Here is a 13,082-nt window from a genome sequence, read left to right as displayed (position 1 = left end):
ATTTAATGGAATTTCTGATATTGTTAGGTGGCTGAGGAAGATAGTAGGATAAAGTATTGGGATTTAGGAATATGTCAGATAGTTCAGAGCCCATGTCCAAAATACCTATACCATCACAGAGAAAGGGAGGCTTTGAAGGTTAAGAATGTAAATTCCACCATAGAGGTAGGAACTCAGGTCACATTTGGTGGCCATCTGTTGTCTGTATACCTCCAGCCACTGTGCTGAACACTTTAATTTAGTGAACATTAACTGACCCAATCCCTGCAGCACATTAAAATGCTGGGTTTTGGAAAGGCCCAGAGAGGTCAAGTGGCTCATTAAAGCTCATGCAGCTCAGCAGTGACTGAGCTAGCCCTTGAGCCCCATCGGTGGCCTTCCTCCTCGAGCCATTGCTGACAAATTCCCAGTTCTCAGGGGAATTGTGTGCCTGGCTTCAGTGATGCCAATATATGCCAGTAAAGGCATTTGTCTCTCTGCCCATCGGCTTTCAAAGGGTGCTTTCTGATGGTGAGATGCCCACCTTCCCATGTGGGACTCGATCAGAGTTCTGTAGTCTAGGTAACTGACTTAATTTTAAGGCATCTCAGAAGAATTATGTGACTGTGGCTTTAAACTCTACGAGATTAGAAACCAGGTATTCCCAGCACCTGGCAATAACTATTTGTTGAATAAATGACCTTTACATAATCTGATTAAAAGGAATCAGACTCATGGAATTAGGATTATCTAGCGAAGATTCAGCTTCATGGCCTGGGATGAGTTCAGTTAGCTTTTAAAATTAAATACATTTGGACATCTCTCCTTGTGTATCATTAGTAGCTTCAGCATCATGTCCTCATTTTAAAAAATAAGCATTGTTGCCACTTGTAATGTTCTCACATAAACCTCGATTTGGAGCTTAAGACATTATGCTCATTTGTCCTGCTAACATTGTGACATGCAGATATCCTCATTTTTGTCTAGAAGGTGATAATTGCAGATTCAGTTACTTCTAAGAGAAAGGGATGTTTAGAAGATTGAGAGCAAAGCTGAGAATCTGGGAGTCATCTTTCACAATATGGAAATATCCCGCAGGGAGTGTGTGCCATGAGGCGACTCTAATGCTTCCTTTGCACTTTTGGTTTTTTTTGCGGGAAGATTTATTAAAACACTGTCAATTAACTGAGCTGTGCTATATTTATATAAATATAAAAATATATTTGCTATATTTTTTAGTGGGTTTTTTTTTACTTTTACTGGTCTACTTCATACATATGTATTTTTTTTTCAGACAGGATATTTCAGAAAATGCTTTGAATGATATTGTTGTCGACTTTCACGTATGAAGACTTAGTGCGGTTGATAACTAGAAATTTTAATTTAAGATGTCTTAAGAATGCTTTACTGTTAATTGAAAGGATTTCTTCCCCCAGTATCACAGCCAATGACTCGTCTTGAGCAGCTAATTAGTGCGATTATTCCACAGCTGCATTTGCTACAGCACAAAGGTTTGCTTCTGTTTTTATCAAAAGGATCAGTCTCTCTGGGAATGTTTTAACCTGACAGGCTTTGAATAGTAAGGCCGCTTATTTATTTATTTATTTATTTTAAAATAACTGTTCCCCCCGTGCTTCCCCCCGCCACCCGCCATGCCCCTCATCACAGCTCTCCTTCTTTTCTTGGCTTAGGAAGGTACATTTGAGCTTTGAACACATACTCTAAAATGGGAAAATACATTTTTTTAATGCTCTTTTAGTAGAGCTGTATCAAGTGAATAGATTATTTTAAGTGAGTTAGAATAATGGCCAAGTGCCCTTAGTATGTGGATGAGTGCATGATATTAAATAATAAGCAAGGTGTTAATGCTGTTCGATTTGTATGTGTCTGTAGAAAATGTAGGAAAACATGAAGGAAAGAGGGTTTGTGTTTTCTGGAATGCTGAGCACTTCCAAGTTTGCCAATGTACTGGATACAGTCACCACTTTCCCATCATATTGTCAAAATGTTGTCTATGTTGGATTCTGTCCCCTTTCTTCTAGGCAAATGGTGATTTTGATCACTCAAGTCCTTTCTTCGTGGTCTTAAATTAGTGTCTAGAGGTATATATTCTGCCATTGAAAAAATACTATGACTTCTTTATAGTTGAGGCGAGTAAAATGATAGAAAGATAAATTTACCTGTAATTCTCTTCTCACCCTGGCAACTAGGATGATCTTTGAACATTCCCTACTAATCATTTTGCATACTTGTGTATATGCATATACCACACTTATTTTAAATTAGAATGTAAATATACTTTTGAATCCTACTTTTAAATTCCCTCTTGTTACATACATTTCCCACTTTGTTCTGTAGTTGCACAATTTTAAAAAATAGGTAGTATTTTATTGAATTCATGTATGATAATGTATTTAACCATTCTCATATTATGGGACAAATTTTTTATTATTCATATATTTTGCAATTTGTAAAGAGCTTTGTAATATCAGTTTTTTCACATTTAAGTTATTTACTTAGGAAAATTGTCCATCCCAACATTTCTGAATCAAATTGTATGAACAATTTTTAGCTTTTTGGTAATGTTGTTAAGCTGTTTTAATATATATCAGCAATGGTGTAGAGTAACATTATTCTTATGCTTTTTCTTGTCATGGACAGTTTGTTTATTAAAAAAAAAAAAAACCTTGGATCTTACCTTAAATACTATTTTGTATCTGGCTTTTCTAAGTTCTTTATATTGTGTAGTTTTATTCACATCAGTAACTATATTTTTACACTAGTTTTAATGGTTGTATCATGTTACATTTTGATTCTCTGACAATATACTGAGCCAATTTCCTGTTGTGAAAATAAGCGAACTGTTAAATTGTTATTGTGTAGTTTTTCTGGGATAGCGTGAGGGTAAAACCAACACTTCTTCATCCCCTAGCATGTTTTGTTACCTTCAGAGCCTGAAGGTTCCTGTCTTTAAGGAGCTCATGAGGATGGTCCGTGATATTTAAGGCTTTATTTTGCCTTTTATTAGAAAGTAAAAGATAATACCGGAGTTTATACTCAAGGAAGGAATTTCAAAGTGCAAATACTTACCTTGAAGCATGACTTTCTCAAGAGTGAATATTTTCTCAAAAGTTCCTTTTCTTCTGTTCCAGGTGCTAGGGTTTTGAACCGTTGACCTAAACACAGATGTTAAAAAATATATATAGGGAGAGAAATAAACAATGAAACATTTTCTACCTATAATAATAGTGACAGCAAACATTTGTTGAGCCAGTACTACATGGTACTCATTGTACTAGGGGATTTATGTGCCTTGTTTTGTTTAATCCCCCAAAATCCCTAGGAAGTAGGGCTTTAAAATATACATGATGCAATAGAAATTTTAAAAGGACAGCTCCCACTTTTATAAATGGTAAGTGGGTAAAAAACTATTGTTGTCCTTCTTTTCCCGATACTAAGACAGAGAGAGATTTAATAACTTGATGTCATAGAGCTGGCAGGATAAGTTATCAGAAACCATATTTAGGAAAATTAGGAAGTCTTTTTCCTTTTAATTTGTGAGTAGGGTTTCAGAATTTTAAACTATTTTGGGTAGAGTGAGTACCAAAACCATTAGAAGTAGTCCTCGTGGGGAATGCACAGAGAACACATAGTAACATAGTAGAGGGCATGCCAAGGTGAATCAGAAGAAAAGACGGCACAAAGAAAACCAGACAGAGAAGTATTGGCTTGTCAGACCAGCTTGTCTTCTGCCCCCTTGCCCAAAGACCGAGGTCGAGTTCAGTGTTAACATTCTGGCCCAAATGCTTCCTTCATTAATTATTTTTACTTATTTTATCTTAGAAAAGTTTCCTCTTGGCAAAGCTCACCTTTTCTTTAATCAATTTTTGTTAGTAAACATTTTAGGCATCTTCAAAGAACTTAGATAACATGTAGGAGTAGTTATTTGGTTAGATTCAGTTGTACAAAAAAGCAAATCAAGCAATTTATTTTTAAATGTGGAAATTTGGGTGCCATTAAGATGCTTTGCTTCTTGGCAGTGCATATGGCGGCGCTATATTTGGTGGTGATGAGTAGTGTGCAGCATAAAATGTAAAAAAAAAAAAATTAAAAAAATTAAGCCGCCTGATAAAAATGCCTAGATGCAATCAAGCTGACTTATTTTAATTCAACTACTAATGACTTAAATCCTGTCACCTCTTGATTTTCAATTATGTGGAGTACCATTCTGTGACTTGATTATATTTGCGCAGACTCATTTTATAGTTTGGTGCAATTTAGGATACCCCAAAGTGCAAACGAAGGGTCTCATTAGGAAACTAAATGTTGTATGCATTTTGGTTTTCCCACAGCAGTTCCGCGGAGCATCCTGGGGCCTCCAAGCCTCCGATAAGCTCCTCCAGTATGACATCACGCATCTTGCTACGCCAGCAACTCATGCGTGAGCAGATGCAGGAGCAGGAGCGCAGGGAGCAGCAGCAGAAGCTGCAGGCGGCCCAGTTCATGCAACAGAGAGTGCCCGTGAGTCAGACACCAGCCATAAACGTCAGTGTGCCCACCACCCTTCCCTCTGCCACGCAGGTGCCGATGGAAGTCCTTAAGGTACGTGAGTGTCACTCTTGTTGGTTGGACCAACTCTCTTCCATTTTCCATTTGCTAGGTGTTTTGTTTATCTGAATATGTATTTTGTTAGACTGACCCGTCAGAATTATATTTGAAAACTCCAACTCCCTTAATTCCTACATGGCTTTATATTTTAAAAGAAGGATGCAAATGCATTGTAACTGTAATAGTAACACTCAATAAATGGTGGGAGTCAATGTTCCAAGAGAAATTGCAAGTAGGAATACATGTTTGTTGTAATGACATCTTTCTTTGGGAAAGTTTCAAAACCAGAGTTATCTGAGGTGGGCCTCTTTTAATAATTCGTGTATCTTAAATATTTTTTTCTTAAATACCTTCCATAGCCACTCTTTAATTTTCTTTTTATTTAGTATGTAATATTGGTTGTAAAATCTGACTGTTTGAGAGAGCTCTTCACATATAAGATTGAAGAAGAGCTTTCTGCGATTTAATAACCAGACTACATAATCCTTTTACTGCTTTGGGTCTCTTTGATTTCTTGCTAGAGTAGAAACTGCAGGAGCTTGTTAGCATCATTCGATTAGGGACATATAGCTTCCTAATTACTAAGGAAAATTGTAACAAGTCTAAGAATAGAATTCCATCTCACACATGTGTCTTCCACATCACATAGGGAGATACTCCTTGTTTAAGAATAAACATTTCAGTTCTTAAATATGACTGATTCAAGGAAAGTTAAAAGGAAAGTAGAGGAACTTCGTTATTTTTAATTTTTTTTTTTTATTTTACTACCTGCTCACCTAATTCTGAAAAGTCTCAAGTGTTACTGTTCATTAAACAATGTGAACTTTACAGACTGGTGATTCATTATTGGTTTTTGCATTCATCCATGTGCACAGAAAAAAGTCTCCCATTATTTAAAGTTTACTATTAAAGTAAATAGAGAGATGATGTGTTATAATCAGAAATCAATCTGTGAACCTTACCAGGAAGTAGGAAAGAGATTCTTTAAAAAACAAATCAAGAGTCAATTATTTTTTATTTGTGAAGACTTAAAATGTAGTGATGTAATAATGCAACTCGGATGAAGAAACCAACTGAAATTGGGTTAGGGAAAAAAGATACAAATAGTTTAGCATAAAATTTTACTCTAATGTGATTGTTTGAAATTCTGGATATTGCCACAGTTAATGGATTTTTTTACTCTTTCTTTTTTTACCCCTCAATTAACTCAAGATTTTCTCTCTGGAGTAGATGATGCGTTGAATCTTTCTGTTCTGCTTGGGTGAAAATTGATATGATCACTAAGTTTTTATAGATTTATGAATTATTTAAGATTTAAGTTGTCTCATGCCTGCAGGGGTGATAATTATTGTGTATACCTTAGGTTATTTAAAATCATATGAATTAAATAGTAACAAGATATGGAGAAATATGTCTATTTTATTCATCATAATAGTTTACCTTTTTAATCTGAAGGGCAAATTTTAGAAGAGTTGACATGGATTTGGGCTACTAGTGGGTTATATCCAATTGAAGGTAATGTTAAAGAATATTTATTAAAATCAATATTCCTGTTAAGGCAACTACAACTGATAGAGAGGAAATTACCCAAATGAAAATGTGTTGAAACATCATTTCCAGATTATCTTAAAAATGAGCATAACTTCTAAATGTTTTTGTCACTGTAAATGTATTATTTTTGAAAATGATTAAAATTAAAATCTACATTAATTTGTTTGAATAACATACCAATATTTTTATATGTTGCTGTGTCCTGGTGACACTGGATTGAGCTACAACCCCTAACTTGTGTATGCCAGAAAAATGTCCAAAGTTAAAGCACAAATAAATTGCTACAACTGGACAACATACTCTAACTAAAAATAAGTATTAGGTAAATTTCTCTTTCATTCTGAATATAGTTCATGTCTATTTAGCTTCTGCTTTTTTATATTTCAGTTATATAAACTAGTAAACTATGTCATATAAATAAAAATAAAGAATTATTGCCATAGCGATATGGTTAGGTTTGATAGCTATTTAGACAAATTTTAGTATCCTTAAATGAAGAAACAAATAAGAATACATGATTTTATTAAGACAATATTTTAAGAAAATCAGATAACATTTTTAAAGAGAATATCATATAAGTGATTGCTTCAGATACTTAAAGACTTAGGACTTCATAAATATAGTTGGCTTATTTTCAAAATTTTGTGTATAAAAGTATTATGAAACATTATAGAAAGATAAGTGAGAGAAAGGTGGGTTTTTCTCCTTTTTTATAGTTTTTAAATCATAAGCATAATTTTATGAAGTAAGTGGTTAATAGCAAAACAGTTAATATGCTTAATCTTGGACCATTTATTTCTCCATGAATATATATTTTCAAAGAATGGTAATACCAAGTATACTAATAGAGTGCATTATGATACAGATTATATTGAATAAATATTTTCTCATAGTATAGCCTGAGTAAATTCACTTAATTTTTAAAGGTTTAACTTGCTAAAACAGAACATGCCTGCTTCTCAGTGGAGGTAGATGTATACAATTAGTCACACTCACATGCACTAGAGAATCTGGTTAAATCTCTCCGTCTCCCAAGTTGTTTGTAAGAACCTGACGGAAGAAAGGTCATAGTTTAGTTTTTGTACACACGCAAAGTTAAGTTACCAACATTCTGCTATCTGGATGAATGACTGATTTCGAAAAGCTAAAGCAGTGTTTTTGGGTTAATCCCTTTTTTTGGCAGAGTAAAATTTAAAATATGAAGCTTTATAAAGCATGTTTAAAAATTATTGACATCTGGTAAACTTAGGACTAGTCAGATTTTGGGTTAGAGATTGAAAATCTGCACCACTCATTCCTCAACGTATAGTCATTGTGCAGTGAGTAAGTTCATGAATCTTTGTAAGATTAGCCTCTGGTTTCTATATTGATTTAATAATATATGAATTTTCCTTCATATTGATTTTCATTTTGGGGGACGTGGAATCATGAGTCTTATTGCTATATATTTACATAGTAAAGATATTCTCCAAGTTTTTTAAGAACAACCTTACCCAATTGGGTATTGTAATTTAAGGATGCTCTTTTACTATAAATTAACCAACACCTGGAGTACATAATGCATTTTTTTTTTGTAATGGTGAACACACCCCGTATTTTGAGTTGTGAATTAACAACAACAAAAAAAGTCATCAAGAACCATTAATGGAATCAGTTTCTTCCACAAGTGGGTTTTGCTGACATGCAAGTCATACAAACCTGAAGTTTGAAATTTGATGTAGCTTTTTTCAAACAAAAACAGAGTAACAGGAGACAGAACTGTAGATGAGTTCAGCCTTATGGCTAAAGCATCACGGTACAAACCACCAAGTTAATTGTTTGCGTAGTCACCAAGCATCTGTTTTCATGGTTTTGTCTCTCTCACTTTGACGAATTATAAAAGCACTGGTCGCTCTCATCCTGGACTGAGAAGTTCATCAGGATTTCTTCCCCTACTGCCTTCCCAACATGGGCTCTGATGGTTGAAAGCTTGAAAACATTAGTTTACAGTTTGAAAATGTTTCTCTGTTCAGAAATCTGAAGGGAGTTGCCAAGGATTCCCCACTACCTCTCTCTCTCCTTCCCTTCCTTTCACCTTGAAATTTAAAATTTTAAAGGCAAAGTCGAAGTGTCTTCTCTGGAACGGATTGTCCATTGAATTTTTCTGTTCTGCTTAAGAGAAAGGTTACATGAATTTTAAAAAGAAAAGATTTTTTTTTATTACTCTGGGGCATTTCTTAACTACTTTGAAGGAATTTATTTTTAAATTGTCCCTTTTCTCCAAATCATCTCAAGAGTTGCGCAAATTGCTCTGTAATTAGTGATGATGCTTGCTGTTTGTCAAATACAGAAGCACTTTTTCTGGGACCCTCTACATTGTAAACTAAATCTACTCGGGCATTTATTTGGTGGTTATCTCGTCAAAGTTGCCTCTCGTTTGGATTGAGATTCTAGCGAGGTGGGCTGGAAGCCCTGCTCCTTGTCACCCTCTTTCAACAACTGACATTCCATATTTCACTAGTGAGGGGAAGGGTTAATGGCTGAACTACTGGTCTTTCTCTGTAAATTATGAAATCTGCATGGAGTAGAATTTTCAAGGTGTGATTTATTTTTTAGATATAACACAGAAACATGAAAATGTGTGTGGAGTTACAGGTGGATTGGTGGGCTACAGATTGGCAGAAGGGACTTCTCCCACAACCTGCCCTTAGATTTTGTTTCTGATTTATTTAGCCAGGAATACAGACCCTAAATAGCATCATGGTGGCTGCAAGAAGCCAGAACAGATGTAGTGTGTCTCAGATCAGCTTGCCTTGGTCCCCTCAGTTAGGGGATCTGTTGCTAGAGGTGTTATTCTCATAAGATGAAGACCTGCTATGTCTGAGATTTCTTCTTATAGCATAGTCCGTTCACACATGGACCAGCATATACTTATGTCCCTTGTAGTTTGACTTACACAAACAACCTGTCAGCCTTGATTTCAGGGATCATTTATAAACATTGGTGTCCTTTTGTTTTTGAATCAATGTTGGTGTCTGCAAGCCTACATCCTCATTCAGGGAGAGAAAGGGACTCAGATTTCAGGTCAACAAACAGCTCTTCATCCTCCCAGAAACCTCATTTCCCTGCAGAATCTGAATCATTCAGTGTCACACATAAGGTAATTTCTCTCTTTAAAACTCACGTTATTGACTTTTTAAATTGCAGACAATACTTGTTAACTTTTAACAGATTTAAACAATGCAGCAGAATAATTCAATATGAATCTTACCCTACCTACCACCGCCTCCCTTCCATCATGTTCCCTGGAAGGAACGACTGTTAACAGTTTAGGGTGCAGCCTTCCTGTTATTTTCTGTTTTCTAACCCTACCATCAGTTGCCTTTTATAGGAGTGAGATCTGAAGAAATATATTAGGCAGTTTTTATCAGGTAGACATAAACTCTTTATTTTTCTTTGTTCATATTTGCAAATGGAATAAAAAAAACATCATTTATTTTCCTTCTGGGTTGTCTCGATCTTTGAGAATCCCACTTCAAGGTCCACTCTTCCCTATGTGCAGTGAGGACTTCTCACCCTGTGTCTTGAGAGCAGTTTAATTGGTTCAGTGTATAAATATGTACCAGCTTGCACGGCATTGAGTGGCAGCCCTTTTGCTTCCCAGGCTGCTTTATAAACACTTGCGGGTGAGGATTTAGTGATCTCAGGGCTGACACAAGAAAGTGCTCCATAGAGTTGTCTTACTTGGTAAAGTCAAACTTAACACAGGCTCAGTGGTGCAAGAATCACAGTAAGTGCTTGTGGATTAATGTTGGACTTCGTTTTTCTGTCTGCACTGCTTTTAGTGACTAGTAGCTAGTAATGAAATGCTGGCTGAAGAAAGTCATCTTTGCTTAAATTTTTAGGTTTTATCTACTTAAAAGAGCAGACCCATGAGACCAACTATCTGAAACAAAATATTCAGACTTTACACAACTAAGCCTATGAATTAATCCCAGTTTCTGGAAACATTGGAACTTCAGCTCTAATTACATGTTCATTGGGCGATATTGGCACAAAATGGAAATGATTTCTCCCTTTATGACCACAAGGTCATTTTCATGTAACTGAGGCATACAGCAGAATCTGGGTTTTCTACAGCAGAACCTGGGTTTGATTTCATCAGGTTGTTGATAGGGCCTGATGTACCCTGGTGGACACTTGACTAGTAGCTAGTAATGAAATGCTGGCTGACATGCAGCATGGTGATCTCTCTTTAAGTAGGAGAATCTTTGCCATCTTCTCCATGAGCCCCTTTGCAGTCACTGAATTCATCCTGTGGGTTTCAATGAGAAGAGACACCTGTTCGGCTCCTCCTCGTTTTCTCCTGTTAGAGGAGGCTATACTAATAGGTGCAGTCTCCTTTCATTTACACAGTTCTCATAATTCCATACTGCTGGAGGTGAAGGCAGTATCACAGGGAAAATATTAAGGTCTGGGGCCTGGAAGTGAGGGCTAAAAATTGGAGTGGGCCTAGTGTCATCTGGCTCTGAATGGTAATTTCTTTTTTAATGTCATGAGACCAGTAGAGCGTGCATCCTCAACAGGGGTGAAGTCACTCCCCACAAGGAGGACAAAAACGGATTGTTGGAGGGCAAAAAAGTCTTAGATGTTACAATGGTTTCTAAACCTCCAAAGCCCCAGTACATAAACCGATAAACAGTATATATGTCTTTTAAAATTTTATGGTGATGGGATGAAGGAGAAGCCATTAGGGGAAAAATGTCTAAAAAGGCTTTTTATTGGGATACTAATGAATAAAAGATTGAGAAACATTCCTGCAGGGGAACCAGCATCTTTCCCAATTCTTGGTGTTTTGTTTAGGGACCATTTATGGAGGCTCCTATAGATGTGATGCCTATATTCTGTCTGGTCTGTGTCTCCCCAGGAGAACTGTTATGAGAAGAATCACGATCAGCATGTGCCAGCATTGAACTTTACCTGTATTGACTCATGTAATGCCACCATTGCTTTGTGAGGTAGTTATTATTAGCATCCCCATTTCACAGATGCAGGAACTATCACAGAGAGGTCAACTAGGTCATCAGAAAGTCACCAAAGTATGTGGTGCAGTCAGGATTTGAACTCATGTAGTTGAACTCCATGGGCCACTAGTGGTAATACCTCTCCTGGAGGGAATGACCTGAGAAACATTAGAAGGGAGAGATAGCAATGTTCAGCCTCTCAAATGACACAGTAGCTTGGGGCTTGTAGCAAATGTTTACTACAGAGCTTCAATCCATAGCTTAAACTTTTATAGGAATTACTGATGTGAATGTGACACTACCTGAAGCACCTTGGAGGAGGAAAGGCAATTGTGCCTCCTGTGTATTGGATGGTGGGATGAACACTTCAGGTCTTTTAGCTCATTTATTATTTTAGTAACCTTAGGAAACAAGTAGGATAAGCCTCATTTTCCAGATAGGGAAACTGAGGTTTAGAGAGATTATCACTGATCTCTGGTTACATAGACTCCACACACTACCTTATTTGCTTATAAGCACACATCCTACTGTAAGGACATGCTCTAAACATTTCTAAAGAATCACCAGTAACAGAATATGTTAGAGCAAAATGGGAGGTCAAAGAGAAACTACAGAGGAGTCTCACAGGCTTAACAGAAAGATACATGAACTTAAGCATTTGAATTAGTAAGGGGCTTCCCTATTGAATAGTTAAAATATCCTCATGAGTCTCCACAATATGCCAGATGAAAGAACTGGATGTGTTTTTATTATATAAAAGGACTTCCTGGCCACATTGACCCCCATGGTAATTTATGCTTTATTGATAGTCATCATTATGGGTTAAAAAGCACTACAGTGAAAGTTTCTGTAACAACATCCAAAAATCATAACTCAAGTCACTTACATTCTAAAGATCTTGATGGTCCACGCTATTACAATTCATATGCTTTATAGTTCTGAGTATTTCACGAATATATTTGCATTGTTTTAGATGATTTTTGAAATAATTCAGTAGACTCACACACTTTTGATATCAATTTTCTTCTGAAATTATGTTTGCATTTTTGGTTTTTCCTTCCCCACGCACCTTGCAATATTAGAGCTCTTGCCATATTTTAGCACTTAACAACTGGAACTTCATTTCTGGTTGTTTTTCTATTTGCTTTTAAGTAAATGTCAGTGGTAATAAAGCTTATATTACTATATTGAAAAGGTCATGAGTCTCCTTCACAAATATTACCTATTTAATCCTAACAATTAAAGAAAGGACTTAGCTTTGAAAGACCACTTAATTTGAAAGACTCTTCAGTAAGCACACTTTTGAACAGAGATTGTGGACATGTGTAAGCAAAATCTAATTTTAACTTTGCTCTACTAAAATCGGTGGGTGTGATCTGTGTTAAAAATATGTAAATCAGTACAGTGGCTTCACTCAAGGTTATAACTGCAATCAGTACTAGAATATTGGCTCTTGCCCTGAATGTGTCTCCTTTTATTGACTTCTTTGAGGATCAGCTTGAACTTAAAACACATTTAGCTACAGATAATATACCAGTTATTCAGATCTTATTTATAAGGTTAGATGTTTTTTGTTCAGTAATTTATAATTTTATGAAAAGGAAATGAATCAGAATTGGAGCATATGAATCAGGTAAAGCAGGGGGCTGTTAAAGGAGAGAATGGTCCTAAAAAAGAAATTGTTTTAATTACTCTTAAAAAATAGAGAATGTCCTAGAAAAGGGTATAAGTAAATCTATACCATTGTTTCTACCAGCTATCTCTGGAATGAGTATTGGGATAGGAAGCGGTGGTGGTCAAAGGCTTTATCATTATTATTATGATTTTTACTAGGAGAGCATATGCATGCATTCTTTATGTAAAGTGATGTCCTAATGCATTTTATTTAAGAGTCACCCACAACTTTTTGAGGAGCACACTTCTTCTGTCAGGTGTAAACTC

At 35.9% G+C, this 13,082-nt stretch overlaps 1 protein-coding gene across 2 annotated transcripts in view; it reads left to right on the top strand.

The window, feature by feature from the left end:
* The window catches only part of MITF (melanocyte inducing transcription factor), a 226,730-nt gene that overhangs the window by 134,286 nt on the left and 79,362 nt on the right, over window positions 1-13,082 (top strand). For both annotated transcript variants that reach the window (XM_002813534.5, XM_009238801.4), the window contains exon 2: window positions 4,332-4,581. In XM_002813534.5, the coding sequence (XP_002813580.1) occupies window positions 4,332-4,581 (250 nt within the window). The remainder of the gene's footprint in view (window positions 1-4,331; window positions 4,582-13,082) is intronic.

Source organism: Pongo abelii, chromosome 2 (assembly GCF_028885655.2).
Source record: "Pongo abelii isolate AG06213 chromosome 2, NHGRI_mPonAbe1-v2.0_pri, whole genome shotgun sequence".
Lineage (NCBI taxonomy): Eukaryota > Metazoa > Chordata > Mammalia > Primates > Hominidae > Pongo > Pongo abelii.
The sequence above is the reverse complement of the archived record's forward strand: the minus strand, read 5'-3'. Positions and strand labels throughout refer to the sequence as shown.